The sequence below is a fragment of the Ahaetulla prasina genome, chromosome 3 (assembly GCF_028640845.1).
Source record: "Ahaetulla prasina isolate Xishuangbanna chromosome 3, ASM2864084v1, whole genome shotgun sequence".
Lineage (NCBI taxonomy): Eukaryota > Metazoa > Chordata > Lepidosauria > Squamata > Colubridae > Ahaetulla > Ahaetulla prasina.
The window spans coordinates 891,712-913,197 of NC_080541.1; the positions used below are offsets into that span (position 1 = coordinate 891,712).

At 57.9% G+C, this 21,486-nt stretch overlaps 1 protein-coding gene across 1 annotated transcript; it reads left to right on the plus strand.

Moving 5' to 3' along the window:
• The first annotated feature begins 1,250 nt into the window (after positions 1-1,250).
• Positions 1,251-21,021, plus strand: WDR97 (WD repeat domain 97). The gene is made up of 29 exons (XM_058179044.1): positions 1,251-1,565; positions 1,646-1,803; positions 2,903-3,495; positions 3,870-3,991; positions 4,391-5,051; positions 5,369-5,517; positions 6,457-6,693; positions 6,798-6,888; positions 7,348-7,480; positions 7,603-7,730; positions 8,446-8,521; positions 8,651-8,809; positions 9,302-9,457; positions 9,779-9,850; positions 10,137-10,295; positions 10,717-10,821; positions 11,291-11,443; positions 12,170-12,304; positions 13,577-13,723; positions 13,858-13,980; positions 14,999-15,199; positions 15,420-15,541; positions 16,185-16,344; positions 16,873-16,944; positions 17,204-17,284; positions 18,435-18,497; positions 19,144-19,280; positions 20,028-20,089; positions 20,564-21,021. Exons 1-29 carry the CDS (start codon positions 1,541-1,543, stop codon positions 20,764-20,766), a joined length of 4,683 nt encoding a protein of 1,560 aa, XP_058035027.1. The 5' UTR covers positions 1,251-1,540; the 3' UTR covers positions 20,767-21,021.
• The last annotated feature ends 465 nt before the right edge of the window (positions 21,022-21,486 follow it).

The following is a 21,486-nucleotide window of genomic DNA, read 5'->3' on the forward strand; positions in this document are numbered from 1 at the left end:
AAGAAAACAGCCAAGCTCAAGGACCCCCCCTGATTTCAACCCTGAGCTTCAAGTGTTTTCCTTTATTGGTACAATTCCCCTTGCAGATGAGACAGATTGGAGAAAAGGGGATTGCAAGAAACTAAGCGGTTTGCTAGATATTGAAAGCTATGTGATTGCACCACAGCCTGGACTGGGAGCCACAGGCGCACTAGGCAAACTGCTTCCGGTACTCTTAAAACAGTCTTTTTCTTCTATCTCTACGATCTGGTGGTGGAGAGAGAGAAAAGTGATCAGTTTCTGTGGGCATTCTCTCCTTTACCTGATCCTTTCTATTTACATCCCACAGGGCACAGAGTGGAGAGAAAGAGATTTCAGGAGGCTCCTATAAGCAATGTGCCTACTGTGCCCGCAGCTCTCAGCCCCAGGCTATAGCGTGGTCACATTGCTTTCAATACGTGGTTACTTTCTTGTAACCAGGCATTTGTGCCTTTTAAAAGAGGCAACCTTGGTAACTTGATGACTTGGTGGACAACTGAGGAATTCTGGGACTTGAAGTCCATGAATCTTAAAGTTGCCATAGTTGAAGACCTCTCTTCTGAATGGCAAGACCGTTAGGATACTTTCAGATATGCTATCTGAAATGGTATAGGGTTTCCTGCTTGAGCAGGGGCTGGACTAGAAGATCTCCAAGGTCCCTTCCAACTCTATCTTGTTCTGTTCTGTTCTATTATTCTCTTCTATTCTAGGCAAATGGAAGCAGGAGCAGTGAGCTGGCTAGTCTTGTTTCTTTCCAGCTGCAGAGCTGGGGACTGATTTCCCACTTAGCTATTGCATCACTCTGTGGCAGAATTTCCGGTCCCCGTGAGGGTCATTCGATCACAATACGTTTGGACACTTAGTGGAATCAGTTGTATAACACAAGGAGACATTGAAACCAAGGGCTTGGGTAATGCAGTTGGTCTTTTGCCTGGAACCTTCCTGTGCAACGTCCTTCCTGCCCTGGGCCACTTAACTACCCCGTTGGAAGACCCCAGCCCTGTCTTGGAATTAAACCCCTGCAGCAACGCCCTTCTGCTCCAAGCGAGCCTGAATTGGCCAGATCCTGGTCTTGCTCTACTACGAGGCCAGCAAGGTTCCCTCTGGCGTCCCCAGAGGCAGCCAGTGGACAAAAGGGGGACCTGGATGGAAGCCGGAACGGCCCATTGCTATCTGCCTAAAAGGGAGGGAGGGAGAGAGGGAAGGTGTAGCCTTGGTTGGGGGATGTTTTTTGCACACCCACCTCAGGAAACTGCAGGACCCCAAGCAGCACAGGGGGGCCGGTAGCCGAAGGGGTGTCCCAGGCACCTGGGATCATCTGTGAAAGATCAAAAGAAGAGATCAGCCTCGATGGCAACTTTGATGACTTTTTTGACCAACCCCTGGCTGCACCTCCGTTTATGTGTTCCAGAGTCAAATCCAGCCCTGAAATTTGGTTGAAAACCTTGCTTTGTGGGCCTTCAGCCCCACACACCCCTCCTTCAGGAGGAGGGCGACTCTTCAGACGTGCCTGGCTGCCAAGATGGTGGAGTCCTCGGGCAGCAGCTGTAAGCAAGCCACACACACACAGCTTGGCCGGGCAGGTAGCCCTCTCCTCTCCCGCTGAACTTCTGACCCCCTTCTGCAGCCAGCCGAGTGGGACAGAGGAAGAGGCCGCACCAGCAATCCCCACCCGCTGAAGAGAAGATGATGAAGGAGCAAGGGGCTCCCCTCGGAGGGGGGCAGGCAAGGGGGCGCAGGCTCTGGGGCCTCCTCCGCAGGGGCTTCCGCCGGGCTGTGGAAAAGGTATGTTCCTCCGAGGGTCTGCCTGGCAATTCCCAGGGGAGGTGCCAGCACGGGAAGCCCCCTCAGCAGGGGAGGGAAGCAGCCCAGCCCCTCCTCTGCGGCTTCGAGGGCTGGACACCCTCCCCAGCCCCTGGTCATTCTGTGAGCTGGTATAGGAAAAATTAAGAGGGGCTTAAAAGCACCTAAGAATTAAAGGAAATATATCTTTGTGATAATAATATATAAAATTGGTAGGGAAAAAGAAACAATCTGATAAAAGAATCACCTCCACCAAGATGGGCAGCATACAAGTTTAATGATTAAAAAAGACGGAGACAAGCAAATAGGCCAGGAGAAGCAGCCCCTGCCTGCCCCGATCGTCCCCAGCTGGAAGGAGGGAGAACAGCATCCAGAGTTGGGTGCCCATGGCAGGAGGCTGGCAGAGCGAGGAAAGTGCCCCCTGTCCCAGAGGTGTGCAGCAGTCCAGCAGAGGGGCGCAGGAGCCCCGGGGTAACAGCACCCTTCAGGTCTCCTCTTTGACCCCTGGGATTGGGGGCCAGAGCAGCCAGGCGAAGGGAGCCAGGGCTGGTCCCTGCTCAAAGCTTCAGGCAGGGGCCAGAAAGCCTGGCTCCCCAGGGAAGGTAGATTGATGGGGGCAGCAGAAACATAAATGGCCCCTCCCACAAAGAAAGGACAGCTGGTAACCATCATGCCTGCCAAGAGGCTGAGTCCTGCCTTTCAGCCAGTCCCCACCCCCCACCCCCGCAGGATGGTCATGGATAAGGAGATCCCCTCCAGCAGTCAGAGTCAAGCCACCTTTTAAAAGAGACCAGACCCGAGGTTCCTATACCACCCCCCACTCCTGTGGCCTGATGTGGCCTCTTTTGACCCTTCTCAGGCTTGATGGTCAGCCTTGTGGGCAGGGCTGTGGTCTCCTGCAAAGCTTCATGCTGGCACTGCCAGGTAGCAGACGGCATAGAGATGAAATGGGTGAGAACTCAGTGCAGGGTCCTAGCTGGCACTGGCTAGTCCTGCCACAAGGTCCCCAGCCAGCCACAACCTTGCAAACAGCCGGCTACTCCTGGCAGACCCCAGCCACAAACTTTTCTTTCTGGGTCAGATGAAGAATGAGGAAATGAAGACCCTCCACCTGAGCCATGGGCTGCAGCACCAGTGCCGCATCATCCTGCCCAGCCCTGTGCGCCACGTGACCTATGACCTGCAGAGAAGGGCCTTCGTGGTGCTGGACGCAGCCAACACGCTGCACCTGTTGACGGAGGACGGCTGCTGCAGGGACAGCGTGAAGGGCCTGGCCACCATGACGGGCATCCTGTATGCCTCCCACGTCAACCAGTTTGTGGCCTGGTTCACAGGAGGCCTGCAGGTCCTGGACTCCCACTTCCAGCTGCTCTCGCAGGTGCCATCCGCCCTGCCCATCCGCTGTGGCATCTACAGCAAGCAGCTGAACAGGATCGTGACTGCCGGAGATGGGAACTTGACCCTCTGGAGCTTCCGTTATGGCTCCCGCAGCCTCCAGTGCCGAGCCAGTGTGAGCACCGGTCTGGGTCCCACTGATCTCTTTGTCCGCCTCGCCTTGGACATGGGCAGCACCAGCGAGCCCCACCGCTGCTTTGCCTCTTGTGCCACCGGCGTGGCCACCTTCGACATCTCCAGGGGGAATCTCCTGGCCTTCAGGACAAAGCTCCATAGCAGGTGAGGTTGCCATGGCTGGGTAGGGGCCCCTGTGACCCTACGGCTTGGTTCAGCGCTCTGTGATCCAGTGCGTCTCGAAAGCTCCAGGAAGATCAGGACAGAATGGGGGTCCAAAGGTACCATTCTCCTCTTGCTGTTTGCCAGGTCCCCAGCATCCCCCACTTGGAGGGGGGCGCTGAAGGAGAGATCTGGGCACTGCCCCCACCCCCTCTGAGGCTGCTGTGTTTGTGAAGGAGGGGGAGACAGTATTATGGCACAGGGCTGGCCTTGGGCTTGGGCCAGGTGCTGGTGGCTCCAGCTAGGCGTGAACAAGGCGCCCTCCTGCTCAGAGACAGGTGGGGGCCTCAATTCCAGGTGCCCCCGTGTCTCTGCAGAGAGATCACAGACCTTGCCTATTGTGAAGCCATTGGCTGCGTAATCACAACTTCACGGGACACCACCATCAAGGTGTGGAACAAGGAGTGGCACATTCAGATCGTCTTTGTGGGGCACACCGGTGAGTTCAGCTGGCCAGGTGCCTGTCAGTTGAGCAGAAGGAGGAGCCCCCTATCTCTGCCCTTCCTTTCTGTCCTCTTATGGACAAAGAGGACGAGGTTGGCACAAGTGTTGCCCTTTTCAAAAGAGTTGCATGGCTGCTAGAAGCTCAACAGGTGAAGCTTCTATTAGCCTGAAAGTACGTGGTGGAAGAGCTGCACCTCTTGTCTGACCTCTGCTGAAGGCAGGAGCCTGGCTCCTCCTCTGCACTCAACTGCTGAGCCCATGGCTACTTCTCCCCAAGGGCCTCTGAGCAGTCATTCCCCCCCCCCCCACCATCCCCGGCAACTCTGGAAAAGGTCTCCAGCTCTGAGAAGACCTTTCTTCCTTTTGCTGCCCCCCCCCACTTTTCTGCCTCCAGCTCCAGTCATTGCTGTGACCATCTACCCTCACCGCCCCCTCATCTTCTCTGCCTCCCAAGACGGAACCATCCGCACCTGGAACCTCAACACCGTTGACCAGGTAGACCAGGTCCACGTCTTGGAGCCCGTGGAGTCCCTGGACACCCACACCAATTCGCACGTCTTCTCCATCTCGGGCTGCACCCTCAACCTCTGGAAAATCAACCAGCTGTACTCGCTCTACACCGTGCTGGGTTCCCCCGCCAGGCGGCTCAGCTGCATCGATCTGAGGCTGCTGGGCAACTTCCCTGCTCGCATCCTCTGCCTATGCCAGGACTCCACCGTGCAGTTGCTGGAGGCCCAGGATGGCACGCCTGTGTCTGTCCTCTCCTTGGACCAGTATTCCCCGGCTCGGGAGGTGGCCTACTGCTTGCCCCTGGAGACGCTCTTTGTTCTGCTGAAGCAGGGCCATGTGCTGCGTGTCAACGCTGCCACCAGCCTCATGACGGTGAAGCGGTGCTTCAGCAGCAGCCTCTGGGAATCCAAGCCCTGCTGCATCCTGCTCTACAGCCACATGGTGGAACCGGACAAGGTGTATGCTACATGGCTGGAAGTAACCCAGAACCAAGGCTACCGGAGGAAGTGGCAGAAATCCACCATCAACATGCAGGACAGAAACAGGTAAGCGGCCTCAAGGGGAACCAGCTCTCGCTCCCTTCGTTCCAGTTCGCAGCTGCTGCCCAGCCTGGTCATTGTATCCTGTAGAGTCCCCATAATGGGGGGGCTTCTCCAGCCATTGCCGGGGGGTCGGGGGGGCTGCCCTGGCTTCTCCGGACAGGCCTTGAATTTCAGGGAGCGGCACCTGCACTGGAACTCTTGGCTGAATAAATGCACCCTGAAAGGCCAGGCTTGGGAGGCACTGAGAGGACAAAAAGGAGCAGGCAAGATGTTTTCTGCCACGGTTCTGAGCTGGGGACGCCTTTGTTTCTCCACACCAGATTCCTGCCAATTCTGGGGCACAAAAATGGTTCCCTCAGTGTCATAGATTGGTTCTCGGGCCGAGTCCAGTACACCGTGGAGGCACATAACCCTGAGCGTGTCACAGCACTGGCTGAGTACACTACGCAGATATGTGTCTTGTCAGCAGGTGAGTCTCAGAGCTTCAGGGAGTCCCCAGAAATGACCTAGAGAAACTGGCCTCACTGGGTAGAGTGGAAGACAGTATTACCTAACTCCCTCCAAAGTTGTTCCATCTTTGACAATTTTGGGAGAGCCAGCCAGGAGGGCCAGCTGGATCTCCAGGTCTGCCAGCCACCGGCATCAAAAGCTGCCACTTCTCACAGGCTGCCCACAGTTTGGTACCAGTTCACCAACAGCCCTGGGAGGAAGCCGTGGGCAGCATCACCACGAAGCTCCCTGTGGAAGTGCTTCCCCCCCCAGCCCTGCGCTGAGTTGCCTGAGGCTCTTCCCCCTTTGAATCCCAGCAAACCCTCCTGGTTTCCACCCTGCATGCATGGCCTTTGGGTCAGAATCTGGTCTCTCGGGTCCACTTTTGTACTCCATCCACCTCCATCCATTGTCTGTTTGCTCTTGACACACACACCCCTCCCTGGCTGTCACCCCCTCCTTCCCACTGCAGCAAACTTCCTTCCCCAGCCTTTCCTTCTTCGTAACAAAATGGACAGAATTGGCGTCTCCTGCACTTCGTATTCTTCCTCTGACAAACACGTGTTGCTTTCAGCTGTCCACAGCCCACCCGCTCTCTTGCTACTAGCCTTTGCACAATGGAGGCATTTTCTACCCGTTTCCCCCATTTTTAACCAACCTCCTGTCAATGGCACAAATTCCCTTTCTTGTGGTAGTTGGAGAGTCATCGGATGGGGCCATAGCGCCCCAAATGAATGAGTCCCCTTTGAGAAGAAGAGGGTGTGTAATTCCACCACCCTTTGCACCCACCTGTGAGCGGAATTCTTCAGACAGAGCTCAGTAAATCTCAGGTGGTCAGCAGAAGCCAGGAGCCAGTGGTCAGCCTGGGAAGCGGGAGTGGCAGACCCAGGTGACCAAGCGGCACCCTTGCCTGGAACAGGTGCTGACCTCACGGTGAAGATGTGGCGCCTCTTCCCCTACACGGAGGAGAGTCTCCTTCCCCTCCTGTGCTTCTCCTGCGCCTCCCCTGCATGGCACATGTGCTTCCTCGGAGAGACCCTGGCGGTGGCTTTCCAGGACCCTGAAACGGTCACTTACAGCATCGTCCACTACAACCTGATGGAGCAGACGCGCTCTGAGCACGGACCGGAGGATGACGCCCAGGATGACATCACAGGTGTGCCAGAGGGGTCCCTGGGGGAGACCAGGGGAGGCAGAAGAAGTTGTTCCACCAGGACAGGGTAGGTCTCAGCTCCATCCCGCCCCCCAACCTCTTCCCAGGACTCTGCTGCTGCCCAAACCTGCAGCTCTTTGCCTCGTCCAGCCGGGATGGGTCGGTGAAGATCTGGGACCACAAGAACAAGCTGCTCCGGTGAGGGCCAGGGTGGAGGGGGATCGAGGGCCTGGCCTCCAGAGGGCAGGGTGTGGGTGCAGCTTGCCCCCCCCAACCCTGCTGCAGCAAAGGGGAGTGGCTGTTCCCAAGCCTTCCCCCTGCCCCCAAGGCTGGTCCAGGGCAGTGCTGAGCTCTTCTCCTGGGCCCTGCTTGCCTTCCCCTCCCCCAGTGGCCCCATTCTGGAGGGTAATCCAGCTTGGCTCTGGGCAGCCGATTAGTGGGGCTGCTCTCCAGATGCCAGCTCTGCTCGGCCTGGTTGCATCCAGCCTGTCTGCCGTAGTGTAGAGAGGCTCCAAGCTGTTTCTGTGCTTTCTTGTGACTCTCTTAAAGCAGAGGGGGTGGTCTCACACATTCTGTAGGATTTCCTCCTCTGTCTTCCATTTGGGGCTCCAGGCCCCAACCCTGCTTGCCTTACCTGCAGGGTCCCCTTATCTGCAGGCACCTGAAGCTAAACACCATCCCGGAGAGCCTGGCCTTCGCCAACCACAAGGGGGACCTGCTGGTGGGCCTGGAGCAGCACCTTTACCTCATCCCCCACACCAAATACCTGCCCAGCTACTACCAGATGCAGGTAGGTCCAGATGGCACCATTGCCGGGGACCGGTGTGCTCTGGTCGCCCGAAGGTCCAGGGTTGTGGGCCTGCCTCTCTGGATCTCCTCCTCCTCCTCCTCCTCCTCCTCCTCCTCTTTCAGCTGCTGTGGGCAAAGTTCCTGGAGCCCCTCCAAGATGTCTCGCTGCCCATGAGCCCATCCAGCTTTGAGGCCTTGGTGCAAGAGAACAACCGTCGCTTGATGCAGGAGCTGCCTGTGAAGAAGTCTGAGTAAGCTCTTGGGCCTGGGCTCAGGGGGGCTCGGGTGGTAGCAATCCCTGAGTACGCTTCCTACGTAGGTCCCTGAGCATCAGACCAGAGATCCCAGGACCCTTCCCCATCACAGTCTCTGTCCCCATTGCCCCTGTGTGCTTCTCCGCCTGGGCACCTTTAGGTTCCAAAGGCCTGGTGTGTCTCTGCTGCTTTGCACATGCGAGTGAGCACCTGCATGTCTCTCTCCACTTTGAGCCCTGCAGTTCTCTTGGCAGCGTTTCTAGAGACGGCCTTGCCCTGGCCACCTTTTTTGCAGAGCTGACAGAGTCACCCAGCTGGGTCTCATGTCTCGGGGGATCCCAGTTTCTGACCAGGAAGTCCTAAAGATCTGAGATGCCCGAGGGAAAAGGCGGGCGTTGAAAGGGGCAGAGTGTCTCCCCTACGGAGGAGAGCCCAGAAGAAGGGAAGGGACGATGATGCAGCTGTGGCTCCCCTGCAATGGAGAGCAGCCCAGAATGTGGATGGGAAGCCTCCTGGGGGTTGGAATTTGCTGGAGTTGCTACCGGGGTCCTTCCAGTTTTGGGGGAGGGGTGCGGTTTCCCGCTCTGTGGCCTCTGTGAGGAAGCCTCTCTTGTGGCAGAGCAGCTGCAGCCCTGCAGCTCCAGTGCAGGAAGGGGTGGTGGTGAAAGAGGCTGGGAGCCACCAGGAGAAGGACCTGCTCCTCTTTCTGCAGGTCCAGCACGTCCGACGTCTTCCAGGTGCCCCTGAAGGAGTCCAGGGAGGTCAGGGAAGCCAAGCTCAAGCTAGAGGTCAGTCACGCTGGGATGAGAAAGGCCAGGGGCGGCTGCAACTGGGCGGGATGCAGAAGGAGTGCAGCCCAGCATGAGCCACCTGGGAGTTTTCTGCACTTGGAGGCCTGAACTGGGGGTCCTTTGCAGGGCATTGCCCAGCTGGCAGAGAGGAACCGGGACCTGCAGCTGCTGCAGGAAGGGAAGATCAGCCCGGCCAAGAAACGGCCCCTCACCAAAGAGATGCGGGAGGAGGCCTTCAGGCGCTACCTGGGCTTCTTCTACAAGGAGCAGCTCAACCTGGAGGTGGTGCTGCGGCTGGCGGGGTTGCTGGGGATGGGGTGGGAGTGCATGGTGGGCCACAGCCCCCTGCCCCTCCTCAAGAGCACTCCTGCAGCTCTTCCCTCCCCGGTGCCAGCCCGCTTCTGTTGGTGGGCTTCCTGGGCACCAAGGGACTCCTCCACTCCTGCCCCCCCCCAGGCCATTTCTGTAGCTATGGAGCACCTCCCATGCCCTCCCCTGCAACAGGCTCCTCCAGGCACCAAACATCGGCGGGGGGGGGGGCAGGCTGTTCTCTGCAAAAGGCTGGGCGATGACTCACCCGGGACAAGGCTGGCAGTCCCCTGGTACTTGGAAGCTCTGGTGGGCATCCCGACCTGGCATCATCACCAGCCCCCTCCCTTGACCAGGTCTGGCAATATCAATAATGTGCAGCTTTTTCCCCATCAATTGGGGGGTGGGGGGGCTTCCCTGCGTCCCCTTTGCTGGATCCCAGCTCAGCCCCACCCCTTCTCCCCACAGATTCCTGAAGAGGATCCCTTCGATGCTGATGAAGTGCTGGAATCCCTGGGCCGGATGGATTCCATCCCTGCCCTCCACGGACCCTCCATTTCCCACATGTTCCTGAGGGGCTTCGCTAAGCCCAGGAGTCTCGAAATGAGCAGCTCCCTCTTTGTGGTAATGGTCCTTTTCAAGCTCTCTGGGGCTGCTGTGCCCCGAATGGCTCCTTGAGGTCTCTGGCTGGAGTCTGGGGTATGGAGCAGCCCTGAGCGGGCCTCCTCTTTTTCTCCCTTGGGGGTGCCCCCAAGGCTGCAGTCCCTTCCCCCCATCCCCCCCCCCGGACTCCCCTGGGCAGCGTCGCCCAGCTGCACTGCCTCTGCGTCACTCTTCACCCCGTGACTGTGGCAAGGAGCAGCCCCCACGCAGTGGTCCCTGCCCCCCCCCCACTGCTGGGCCTGCCTAGAGAAGGATCTTTCTTCCTCTTCCCCCCACCCCCAGGATATCAGCCCCACCCTGCATTTCACCTCCTCCGTTGCAGTTCCTGGCACTCTTCAGGTGAAGAGGAAGAAGGTGAGGAGACTCCGCTTGTCTGGGTGCCAGATTTGTGGGAGGGGGGTATTCTGGGGACCTCATTCCAAAAAAGAGGGTTGATAATTAAAATGTGGTCCAGCTAATAGCAATATTTTCCAACCCCAAATGAAATTACATTTCCCCTCAGCAGGTTCATAATTGCAAACTGGGAAATGGCTTCTGGTAACCAGGGAGGAGGCAGGGGGCCTGGGCTGCGGTGGTTGGGCCCCCTGAAGCCCCTTCTGCCAAGGCTGGGCCCTGAAAGCCCCCCCCCGGCTTCTCTCAGGTGGACGTTGGCGCTGCCCCCTCCTCTGCCAGGATGCAGGAGACCCCCACCTGGGGAAGGGCTGAAGCTACCTTGACACAGGAAGCCCTGGAGACCATCCGGCCCCTTTCAGCAAGGGGCGGCAGGCAAGGCTACCAGCCTGACCTGAGAAGGCCCACGGTGAGAGCCCAGCTGGGCAGGTCTGGGGGAGGCTGCTCAACTGATATTCACTCACCTGCAAAAGGGTCCCAGCACCTGCCAACCCCCAAGACCGGGGCTCCAGGCCAACACTGCTCTGCCCCCCCCATCTTCCACGCTCCCCTTCTGAGTTTAAGGATCCGGAAGAGCAGTGGCCAAAGGGGGCCCCCACACTCTGCCCGCCCTTCCTGGTGGATGTGGACGTTCGGGTAGCAGACGTGCGTCTTAAGGGTCTGCTTCTGCCCCGGGAAGATTGAGGAGGGGCCACAGGGCGGGGAGGTCAGTATGGGAGGCTGGAAGCAGGTCTGGCCATCATCCTGCAGACGGGGCAAAAGGGAAATGTCAGAATGGCAGTGAGGTGGGATCATGGCCAGAGCCCGCTAAGATGCCTGCTGTCCCTCAGCCTGCAGAGCCCTTGAGCCCGGTTAAAACATTTGAAGCTCTGGTCTCGGTTACCCCAGAAACCCCCTCGTCCCCCAGCCCCTCCAGGCGCTTCAAGAGCGAAAAGGTAAGAGGCCGCTGCAGCCTCCACCCACCCCCCGCCTGGCTTGGTTGACCTTGCAGGTGTTGGGGCTCCATGGCGCGTTTCAAGCCCCAAAGTTGGAAGAGAGCGCCAGGGGTCAAGAGGAAGGAGAAAGGAGGGCTCTGGGGCAGCGTGGGCGAGTGAAGACTTTCAGCTGCTGATTGCTCCCTTGGCTCAGCAGCACGAAATCTCCCATGAGTTCAGGAAATGCTTCCTTCCCCAAACCCCAGTGGGGCCGGCCCATTGCGGGCCTCTAAAGGAAGCCTCGGTTGACAGATTCCACTCTCTGCCACCGGGAGCCTTTCAGAGTAGGGCCCGGGGCTCTGGGTTCCTGGTGGAGGTGGGTGTCCTGGGTGGCCTTTGCAGCGAGAAGGGTGTGTGCATGTGTGTGTGTGTGTGTGTGTGTGTGAGTGAAAGGGAGCCCACCCGGCCTCTTGTGGTGTCTTGCACCCAGAGTGTGCTCTTCAGGGAACCGGTATCGGTGCAGCCAAGCCAGGAGCCCCAGACGTTCCTGTCCTCCACCTCGCATTTGAAGAGCCCCCAACCGTCCGCCATTGTCAAAGGTTTCTTTCCAGAGAGGCCCAGCAGCCCACAGGGGACTCTTGTGGTGAGCAAACCCTTCGGGGGCAGCTGCCATTCCCTTCCCTGAGCCAGCGACGGGCTGAGCCCGGGGGCACCCAGTGCAGGAGGAGTGAAGGCGGCATTGCTCTCACCTGTCCTCAGCAGGGTAGCTGCAGGTGGCCCACCTGTTCTCCCCCAGCTCCGTGCTGGCCCCATTGTCAGCCCCTGTGCCAAGAAGCACTCCGGGCACCCTTGCGGTTTCCCTTTGGTGCTCAGCTTGCCAACTGTACTCGCCCTATGGCCCCCACCACTTTTACTCTGCAACAGAACCAAGCCGGGTGCTGAGTTGCTCGCCTGTAAAGCCGAAGAGTCGGAAGGGGCTTCTCAGGCCTCCTGGCCAGAGTGGATCGGGCCTTGTGGCCCCACATTTGCAGCGGCCGTCATATTCTGGGGTTCCTGAGCTGCTGCCTCTGCTTTATGGGAACGGATGGGGGGTGCCTTCATTCCACCCCAGCCAAGAGCAAGAGGGTTGCATGCCCTGTCTCTTGATGCTGATATTGGGGGGGGGCTGCCTGTGCTGCCCCTCACCAGCTCTTTCGAGTGAGCATCAAGCTGCTCAACCCCCTGGGAAGGTTGTCCTGCTCACAGAGGGAGGGGTCCTTGTGGGGGCCAAACTGGGTGCCCGGCCTTGGTGCCTGGAAGACCCTGCCTACTCCAGGGGGAGGTGAAGAGTTGGGAGGACTGCCTAAATCTTCTCCTTCCTCATCTCCAGGAGCTCAAGAGCCAGAGTCTTCAGCTGCCCAGAATATCCTCCGGCTTCATCCCCAACTCCGTGGTCGTCCAACAGCTTCACACCCTGGACCTGCTGGAAGCGGAGAAGCTTGTGAAGGTGATCGGACCCCAGGAGGTGAGCCTCTTGCGGGGGCTGGGACCCTTTTGCCATGGCACGCAGGTTGCTCTTGTTTAGAAATACGGGGTGGGGGGATGCCTGACCCTGACCCCCCCCATCCCAGAGCAGCCAGTTGGCTGTTGCCAGAGTACGGAGGCTGTGCTCCCAACTCAGTGGGTGCCATTTCATGCCCCCAGCCCCTTCCCTGGGAAGACTCGGAACAGGTGCTCAGCCACCCTTCTGAAATATCACCTGGTTTGGGCAATGCATCCCCCACCTGCAAGGAATGGAGGGAGGGGGCAAGAAACGATGGAAGATCACAAGTAACGTTGAGGTGAAGAACCTGCCCGTGCGAGGAGGGTGCCAGATGGCCTGAACCCTAACCCTGAACGTCAGAAGACCCACAGCTGAGCTGGCCACGCTGCAGTGTTGGAGATTGGCGCTACAGACCCCTCCCCCCAAGGGCGGTTCCCACTGCAGGATTTGCACAGTTGGGTGCTCCCACCTGGAAATTCATCCCCTCTTCTCAGCCCTTTCAAGGAGCACAGAAACTGAGCCTCTGGGAAGGCCGGCCAGCCTTGGGGCTCTGGGTAGGCAGGCCATCTGGCTGGGAGGAGTTGGAAGGGACCTTGGAGGTCATCTAGTCCAACTCCCTGCTCACACAGGAGACCTATACTAGGGATTTGAACCACCAACCTTTCTGATCGACAAGCTCAGCGTCTTAGCCACTGAGTCACCTAGCTTCTCTGCCCCTGCTCTTTGCTGCAAGGGGTCTGAGGACCTCACTGGCTGGGATGGGCAGTGGGCGGAGTGTCAGCTTTTTCAGCGTCCTTTCAAGTGCGTGGACATAAGGGAGTTGACCTTGATGGAAATGAGCGAGAAGCATTACTAGGTCAGGGTGCCCAATCCTTGGCAACTTTAAGACTTGTGGGCCTCAACTCCTAGAATTCCCCAGTCCAAGATGGGCAAAAGGCTGAATTTTTTTAAGCCCAGGGAAGATAATACGTGGAAGCGGCTCACATTCCCTGGGGTATGAGAGGGGGAGGCCATGCAGCACCATCTGACTTGTGAGGTTCGGTTATTGTAGCCAATTTCAACAAAATAATTTCAGCCTTCCTATGATTTACTGGGCTGGCTGGCATAGCAAGGCCCGGAAGAGAAGGGCTGCTCTGCCAATTCCTTGTCTGCCCGCAGCCTGTGGGCACAGTGAGGTGGCTGGGTCTTGGGGGCCAGTAAGGGGTGCTCTGGCTGCAGACTGTGAGGGACCCCTTCCCTTCCTCTGCTGGCCAGGTGTCAGAGAGCTCCTCGAAGGCCAGTTTAATGTGGACATTTGATGAGGATGAACTATCCAAGGAAGAACCGTGGCTGGTGGACCTGGAGACCACCTCCAAGTCTTGGATCACGCCAGCCAAGGAAGACACTCCCTCCACAAAGCAGGTGCCTCTCTCCTCCCAATGGCTGGGCTCTCCTAGCTGGCATCCCATGATGGCTGCCTGGTGTCAGGAGCACCCAGTACTCACTGTCCTCAACCGTCATGAGTGTTAGAACCCCCCTCCCCTCCCTAATTTCAGAGCATGCCTGCGATTTTCCTGACTCAGCTGGATGAGTCCCAGTATGCAGAACCACAGGCAACGATGCCGGGATTTGTCTTGCCCTTTGTGGACCAAGAGTGGTTCCAGAATCTTTTCCCAGAGGTGAGAGGGCCCCCTGGAGGCCCAAGGATACCAAGGGAGTCTTGCCCCCACATCTTTTACTTTCCAGTCCCCACCCCCGCATCCTTCTTGGGGATGGGCTAGCCTTGGGGTTGCCTTGGGTTAGTGACCTCCATTGATAGAAAAGGGGGCACGATGGCTCAGTGGTTAGACAAAAGACGACCACCCACTTTCAAGACCCAAGGACTGCATGAAGGGGTGAGCTCCTGTCACTGGCTATAGCAGTTCGAGAGCATGCAAATGCGAGTAGATAAATAGGTACCACTTTGGTGGAAAGGTAAGTGTGTTCTGTGTGCCTTGGCATATAGCCATGCTGGTCACATGGCCACCGAAGCATCTTTGGACAATGCTGGCCCTTCTCAGCTAAGAGATGGAGATGAACCCCTTCCTCTAGAATCAGACACCCCTGGCAGGAGAAACCTTTGCCTTTATTGATAGAAAAATTGCACCCGTTGAGGCTCAACCTTGAGGTGACCCCAGTCCCCTTCCAGATCCAGAGCAAATCACCAATGACCACTCAGTGCCCCATGCATAAACAGTGGCAATGTTGGCTTGTTACACAGAAACCAGACAGCCTGAGTTGAGCCCAATATACAATGTGGATTATGTGGATTGGAAGAGGCCCGAGACGTCAAAGGGTTAGGATTAGGATTCAAGGGGTGGGTTAACTGGGGGGGGAAGCCCAATGCATTCTTCCCCTTAGGAATGGAGTGGTGGTGCCTGTGTTTCATTAACATTTTGGCATGGGGCCAGGTTACCTGAGGGGAACCACCTCTTCCTGATTACAAGGACCCATCCCATCCATTCAAGCAGAAGAGGTACTATGTTCTGGGTCCCCTCTCCAAGGGGGCTTCCTCTGGTGGGACACAGGCAGTGGGCCTTTTTTGCAATGGACCCCTTCCTCTAGAACATCATCCCCCTGCCCCAGGGATGAGCTTAGCCCCAGCTGCCTCCACCTCCACCTCCTCCTCCTCCTCAGTGCAGCTCCTCCTCTCCGCAGGGTATCCGCCCTGAGATGCCCTTGAAAGCCTTGGTGAGGAAGCTGCAGGAGATGCTGCTCACCTCCAACTTCCACACCAAGACGGAAGTGCTGGGTGCCATCGCCTACTTGGAGGACCAGCTGGAGGACAAGACGAAAAGGTGGATCCAGTACACCCTGTTTGAAGTGCTGAATCAGGAAGGCAACACCCCCTCTTTGCAGGTGAGGCTGCTCTGCCACTGGGTGCTCGAGGGGCAGACCGCGGCTGAGGAGGGGGCCAGTTGGGCTCCGTCTGAGATGTGACGCATCTGGGCAGAGTAGAGGTCCATGAGAGAGCCATCTGCATTCCAGCCCTGTGGGAAAGGAGGGAGGTAAAGGTGGGCCTGCCCTGACCCCTCCCCCATGAGGGTTGCCAGCTAAGGCGACCCCCTCCCCTTTCTAGGAAAAGAGCCAGAAGAAGTTCATCCTGGCTGCCCTGCGCGTTCTCCTGCACTTGGACAAAGACAGCCTGGACTTGATGGTGGAGCTGATGTCCTGTTACCTGATGGCTGCTCCCTCCACCCGGTGAGGGCCCTGCGGGAGAACCAGGCCTGCAGGTTCCTGCCTGGGGAAAGTGCCCTTCCTCGGCCCAGGAGGAGGGGAGGAGGAGCTGTCTTCCTGGGAGGGAAACTCCCACGGGTGGGGGTGGGCACTGCAGGGGGGGTTCCAGCCTGGACCTTCTTAGGAGGGAAAGTTGGACCCTCTGTGAGTTCAGGCTGCAGGTGGGTGGCGATTATTTGCTGGTGACAAAGAAGCCACTGTGCCAGTTCTGAGGCATGCTGCTTCCCGACTGTGTGGCATGTGGAGCCTGGCATTCAGGACCGGTTGTGGCCGAGTCCTCTCCAAGGAGCAGAGAAGGCGGATGCCCTCGTGCTGGTAGACCACCTTAGCTGCTGTCCCATGGCTGGCCGGCCTCCCTGCAGCCCTGGGCAGGAGAACCTCCAGTGGGCTGCTCCGGAAGTCCCTCTCTTGCTGTGGGTCCTGTGGCAGCATTGTGCACAGGGCGATGCCCCTGTCTCCTGTGGGGTGCCACATTGTTTTCTTTGTGGCAGGAGGTTGAGGCAACACAAGGAGAGGGCACTCCCTGTGCGTTCAGTGGGTATGCTGTCGATATGAAACTCTAGCTAAGGAATGCTCTCCTCTTTCGCCCCCTCCACTCCTCCTTCAGGGCAGTCTTTAAGGACATGTTCAAGGAGTTGGGGCTGCAGGACCCTCACAACTTTTTCTTCAAGGAGATGAACTCCTGGATGGCGGGTATGGAGGACTCCAAAGAGGCTGTGCGGAAACTCAGCAGGGAGTGGTTGGAGGAGAAGATCAGGATTTTCAAGGTGCTCTTTGGATGCCCCACCCCCACAACCCAAACCTTTGCCACTGTTTCCCAGAAAAAAGGGAATCCGGCTGTTGCACGTTTCTGCTCCTCCGGCCTCTGAATGCTTTGGAGCCCAGAGAGGCACGCGTGGTGCAGCTGCGACCGCCCCGTGGCCTGGGGGAAAGCATGGCTGCGATAGGGTTGCAGGCAAGGGGTGGGCTTTTGTCCTGCCACTTGGGACCCGGATTCAGAGCCGCCAGAGCCTCCTTCCCCCTTAGGGAAGGGCCTCATGAGAGAACTGGGCCATGTGGGTCTGCCAGGGGAGGGGTGACTCCCCAACAGACTCCCTCCAAGGGGAGGGCCGTGTGCAGGCAGAAGGGCCACGGCTGGGAGCCTTGGGGGGGGGGGCTGGTCAGGGTGGTCAGTGAGGAGGACCTGAGCTCGTAGCCGGCAGGAGAGCTCCTCAGGCCTTTGCCAGTTCTGCATGTGTGTGTGGGGGGGTCCCCCTTTGCTGAAAAAGGGGGCCACATAGCTTTCCTTTCTCCAGGAACACAGAGCTCGCCTGTGGGAAGAAGAGGCCACCTCTGGGAAGCAGCTTTCCCCGGCCACCGACCACAAGGTGGGCTCTAGCTCAGACCCCCCCAGCCTGGCCCAGTTGGTGCAGCTTGGTTCCCCCATCTGCTCGAGGAGGCTGGGTCACCCCCTTGTTGGTCAGCCTCAGACAATGCCAAGGGCACCAAGGAAGAGCCCTCTCCCCCAGCTCTCTCGGGAAAACAGGCCACATTCACATATAGAAACTCTTTTATTGGCATTTATATACGTAGAAGCTCCTGAGGAGGCTTCCTAACTTGCAGACCACTGACATTTGTGCTCTTTAGACCCAGGAAAGGAAGAGGCCGGAGAAGAGCCGCAAAAAACCCAGGAAGCTGGCTGGAAAGCCGGCCAAGGCTGCCCACAAGGTAAGGCTCCACCTTCCCTTGAGACAGGGGCAGAGAATGTGGGGGGAGTGGGGGGGGAGAGTTAGGGTCCTGGATAACCTTCCATTGGCTGCACCCACTCAACCCCGCCCACCTCTTCCAGGCCCAACCTTCACTTCCTCTTTTGCATTCAACAAGCAAAGTCAGCAGGAAGTTGTGGGTTCCAGCCCCACAGGCAAATAAGTGGCTGCTGCCAGGTGGGGGAGGGAGCAAGGGGAAGTGTGGCTGGGTACAGGGGGGTTGGGGAGGGTGCCTGAGAGTGGGAGGGGTGCACAAGGGTCAGGGAGGAGGTACAAAGATTGGGGAGGTTGTAAGGGGGTGCGGGAGAGGTCGAGGAGGGCAAGTGAAAGGCACTGTGTGGGTTGAGGGGGCGCAAGGTTGGGCAAGAGGGGCCACATGGATTAGGGAGGGTCGAGGACGGTGCACAAGAGGTGCCCCAGGCTCAGGGAGAGTACGCCAGAGGCATAGCGTGGGTTCACTGTCCTGTTGGAGAGGGAGTGCATGAGAGGCACTGCGCAGGTGGAGGAGGCTGCACAAGAGTTCCCAAGAGGTTCCACATGGACTGGGGGCATTCGGAAAGGGCACGCAAGAGGGGAGGGTGCAGGAGTGGTTGGTGTGGAGCATGGGCAGAGGGGCTGGGGTGGCGCATGGATGGAGGAGGGGCAACTTGTGACCTTCTCTGGGGAAGCCAGCAAGGAAGGTTGCAAATGGCGATCATGTGATTGTGGGATGCTTGGCAACCGGTTGTAAATGCACACAGGTTGCCAAGCACCTAGATTACGAACATGAGATCCTGGGATGGGATGGCCAGAACTCCGAGAACCGTTCATAGCTACCATTCTGGCCTGACTTGTAATGGTCATTGACTTGGTGGGTCAGAGGATGGGGACTTCCTGGATGCACAATTTGTCATTAAATTGATTGTGTGCCATTAAAGCTGTTTTTAGATGATGCCTAACCCGACTTTCAGTTCTCCCAACGGTTCTCTGGGCCACCATAACAGAGTCCACTGCCTTCCAAGTGGCCGTATCTCACCTAAGGCGGCTTCCTTTATTCCACATCTCCGATTGGCTGCCAGGAGGGGTTGAAAGATGGCAAATATGGGCTCTCACTGCCTTGTCTCTCTATTTAGACTCAGGAAGAGACGGAAAGCGAGGAGGAGTGGCGGGGGACGCACAGCTTGGAAGACCACCAGGTGAGGCTTCCTCTGGCCCTCAAGATCCTTCTGTCGCTTCAAGAGCCCATTAGCACCCTGTCTTCCTGACAGCCCAGCATGGGAGGGGCCTTGGGCCAGCCTGGGAGGAGGCTTTGTGGGGGAAGAGAGGGGCTGCTTAGGACCCTTCCTGGGTGCATCCTTGTGGGAGCAGCTTGACGCATCCTTGAAACCACCTTTTGCAAAGCAGAGGCTTTGAGGATCGTGACTCCTTGAACCTTGATAGCAGCGTTCCCCTTTTCTTGTAGATGTTTCATTATCCAACTAGGTAACATCCTCAGTGCTGATGGTGTTATCTAGTTGGGTCATGAAACGTTTGCAAGAAAACATCCAAGCTCAGAGAGCACCAAGAACTCCTGATAATCATCCAACAATGCCCTCCATGTTCTTCCTGCACAGTCACACCACGCTCACAGCCCCTCAAACCTTGGGTCACTTCCTATCTGGACTACTGTAACGCACTCTACATTGGACTGCCCTTGAAGTGTATTTGGAAGTTCCACTAGGTTCAGGATGCAGCGGTCCACCCACCTCTCGTGCTTCCTGTTTTGGCCTCATTGGCCCAAACAAAGCAAAGCTCAGAAGGGCAGCTGACTTCTGGTGGCCATGTTCCTCTATCCTCCTTCAGCCCATTCGCCCCATTGATGCCATCCAACATTTTACGGAGAAGCAGCTGGAGAGAGAACTGGAGAAGCTGAAAGAGGTTGTCCCTTTGAGAACAGATTCACCCCGGGACACGGTCTTGGCGTTGCCCCCTCTTCAGAAGTAAGTTGTAGGATCTGAGCAATCTGCGGTCCAGATGCCCACTTGAAGGCCTGGGCAAGTCGATGTTGCTGTGGGGGTGACTCTGCCTCTGCAGGGCTTATGGGCTGGTGGGAGTTTTGAGGCACCAGTTTAGGGGAACTGGAGCCCCCCCCCGCCCCCAGTTGCTCTGCTGGCCAAATGAGCTGCGATCCATCCATGCTTCTATTGCAACAAGACTTCTCTGCTGCTGCCTTGGGCAAATCTTCTTCACCTTGGGACACCGAACGCTCAATGGACGTGAAGTTGGCAGTCCCTGGACTCAGTGGATTTCCCCTAAGGAAATGGGCGAGAAAGCTGCAGGTCCAACCCACCTTCAGGCTGCCCTGGGATGGTTCTGGAATAAGAGGGAAAGCAACACCCAAAGGCTGTGAAGGACGGCTGGAGTCTGTCCCACTCATGGGTGAAAGGAAAGCCAAGTCCCAGAGGAGCAGATTAGTCTGCTGCTTAAGGGGCAGGTAGGCACACGTCTCACTCTCTAAGGCTGTAGTTCCTTTTGCTACACTCCGGTTTGCCCCTCTCAGCTGCACAGGAAGAGCTGCGGCCCATGGATACCGGGCAACATTCTGGTGTCTAGCTCATAAGTGGACCCCTGGTGGCATCTGGCCAACCTTGGTGAGAGCAGGAGAGTCCATCTGGCCTTCTCCGACCTCCTCAGTTGGTGGATTCTACTGTGCTGAGCTTCTCCAAGTTCTTGCTTTTCTGTGACAGGTCCAAAGCGATCCTGCGCCTCGGAGAGACCAACGCAATGCTGAGAACGAGAATTGCTAAGCGTGAGTGTTGGGATTGCTCTAACGGGGCTCCTCCTTTTCTCCTTCTGGCTGGTGATATGGCTGCAAAGTGCATGGCACCCTCCTGGGTGCCTCCATGCCAAGCCTGGGGCTGCTGCTGCACTCGGGCTGCTTGTGCCAGGTCCACCTAACGCCAGACAGTCAAAGGACACCAGCCGGTGGCTTCCTCTGGTTTTCTGACCGGGCCACATGTGGGCTGGGCAACTGCTCAGGGAGGGGAGTCAGTGTCTCCTTCAGCAGAAGGTCCAGGAAAGCCAGCAGTGTTTCCTCCTCCATTGGTTAAAAACCACCCTATAGATGCTGATCTACCCCATAGAGCGGCCTGTGGTTGGCCAGCCATGTAGGCTTCTTCTCGGTTGCCTCTGGTTCATCATCATGGTGGCCCCAGATAGGAGCCTGCCTGCTGTCTGAGGTGAAGCTCCTTCCCTTCTCTGCTGTGTCCTTCCTCCAACGCAGGGTCCTACTTCCCCTTCATCTTCACCCGCTACCTCATGAAAGGCTTTGTCCCTTTTGTGAAGCTTCCTCTGCCAAAGGTCACCTTGCAACCGTTTCCATCCCTTTCCAAGAGGCCGCCGTCGCCAAGGACCTTCACTGCCAGGCAGCAGTTGGTGCACAAGTATTTCATCCCAAAGTTTTCCTATGCCGACAGCTACCCTTGAAGGCAGGGCTGGCTGGCAGAGGCCCAGGGCGGAGCCGAGGGGCTTCCAGGGCGGGAATCGGACGGGTCCCTTGCTGAAGAGCCGGGTGGCACCAGCCTGGCACAGGAGCACATGAACCAGTCGACCAACCTGGTAGCAATAATCAGAGATTCTCCAGAGGTGTTTAAAGAGATTTAAACTGACAAGAACCTGATTTATGACACCTGATAAGATTTCCAGACACAGGGAGCACCAATAAAGAGGAAAGCTTGCCAGCTGAAACTCTTGTCAGCCGTTCCTTGGGTCCCCTGCAAAGGGAGGGGGGGAGGGGCTGGGGCAGGCAAAGCCAAGGGCACCGGGCCTGGCACTTGGGCCGCGCCTTCTCGGCCTCACCAGGTGGGCAAAGTAGGCGGCTGCTGCAGCTGCGCGAGCCCCCGCCAGTCCCGCTCCGGAAGGAACGGGGGGAGGGGGAAACGGACGGGGGGCTCCGGAGCGTCTCCTCTCCTTGAGGGGCGAGCAGAACGAGGCTCTTTCTGCGCAACGGGAGTCCGCGGGGGCTGCAGCCGCGGCGCTCGGCCAGAGGCACTGAAGCCTCCGGGAGAGGGTGGGTGGGTGGGTCTCTTCAGGGTGGCCGGGAAGCCCCCGTTTCCCGATCCCGCAGAAGCCCCGGCGAGGGCGCCGCACCTCCGAGGCAGCCGCCCGCGAGCTTCGGCCGAAGCCCCCTGGCGGCCAGAGCCGCGG

Bases quoted from the DNA above. Each gene is read 5' to 3' on its own strand.
- WDR97 (XM_058179044.1), top strand. From the start codon at position 1,541: ATGGTGGAGTCCTCGGGCAGCAGCT. The intron at 1,804-2,902 runs GTATGTTCCTCC...TTTCTGGGTCAG, and splicing joins TCCGCCGGGCTGTGGAAAAG to ATGAAGAATGAGGAAATGAA. The intron at 16,345-16,872 runs GTGCTCTTTGGA...TCCTTTCTCCAG, and splicing joins AGAAGATCAGGATTTTCAAG to GAACACAGAGCTCGCCTGTG.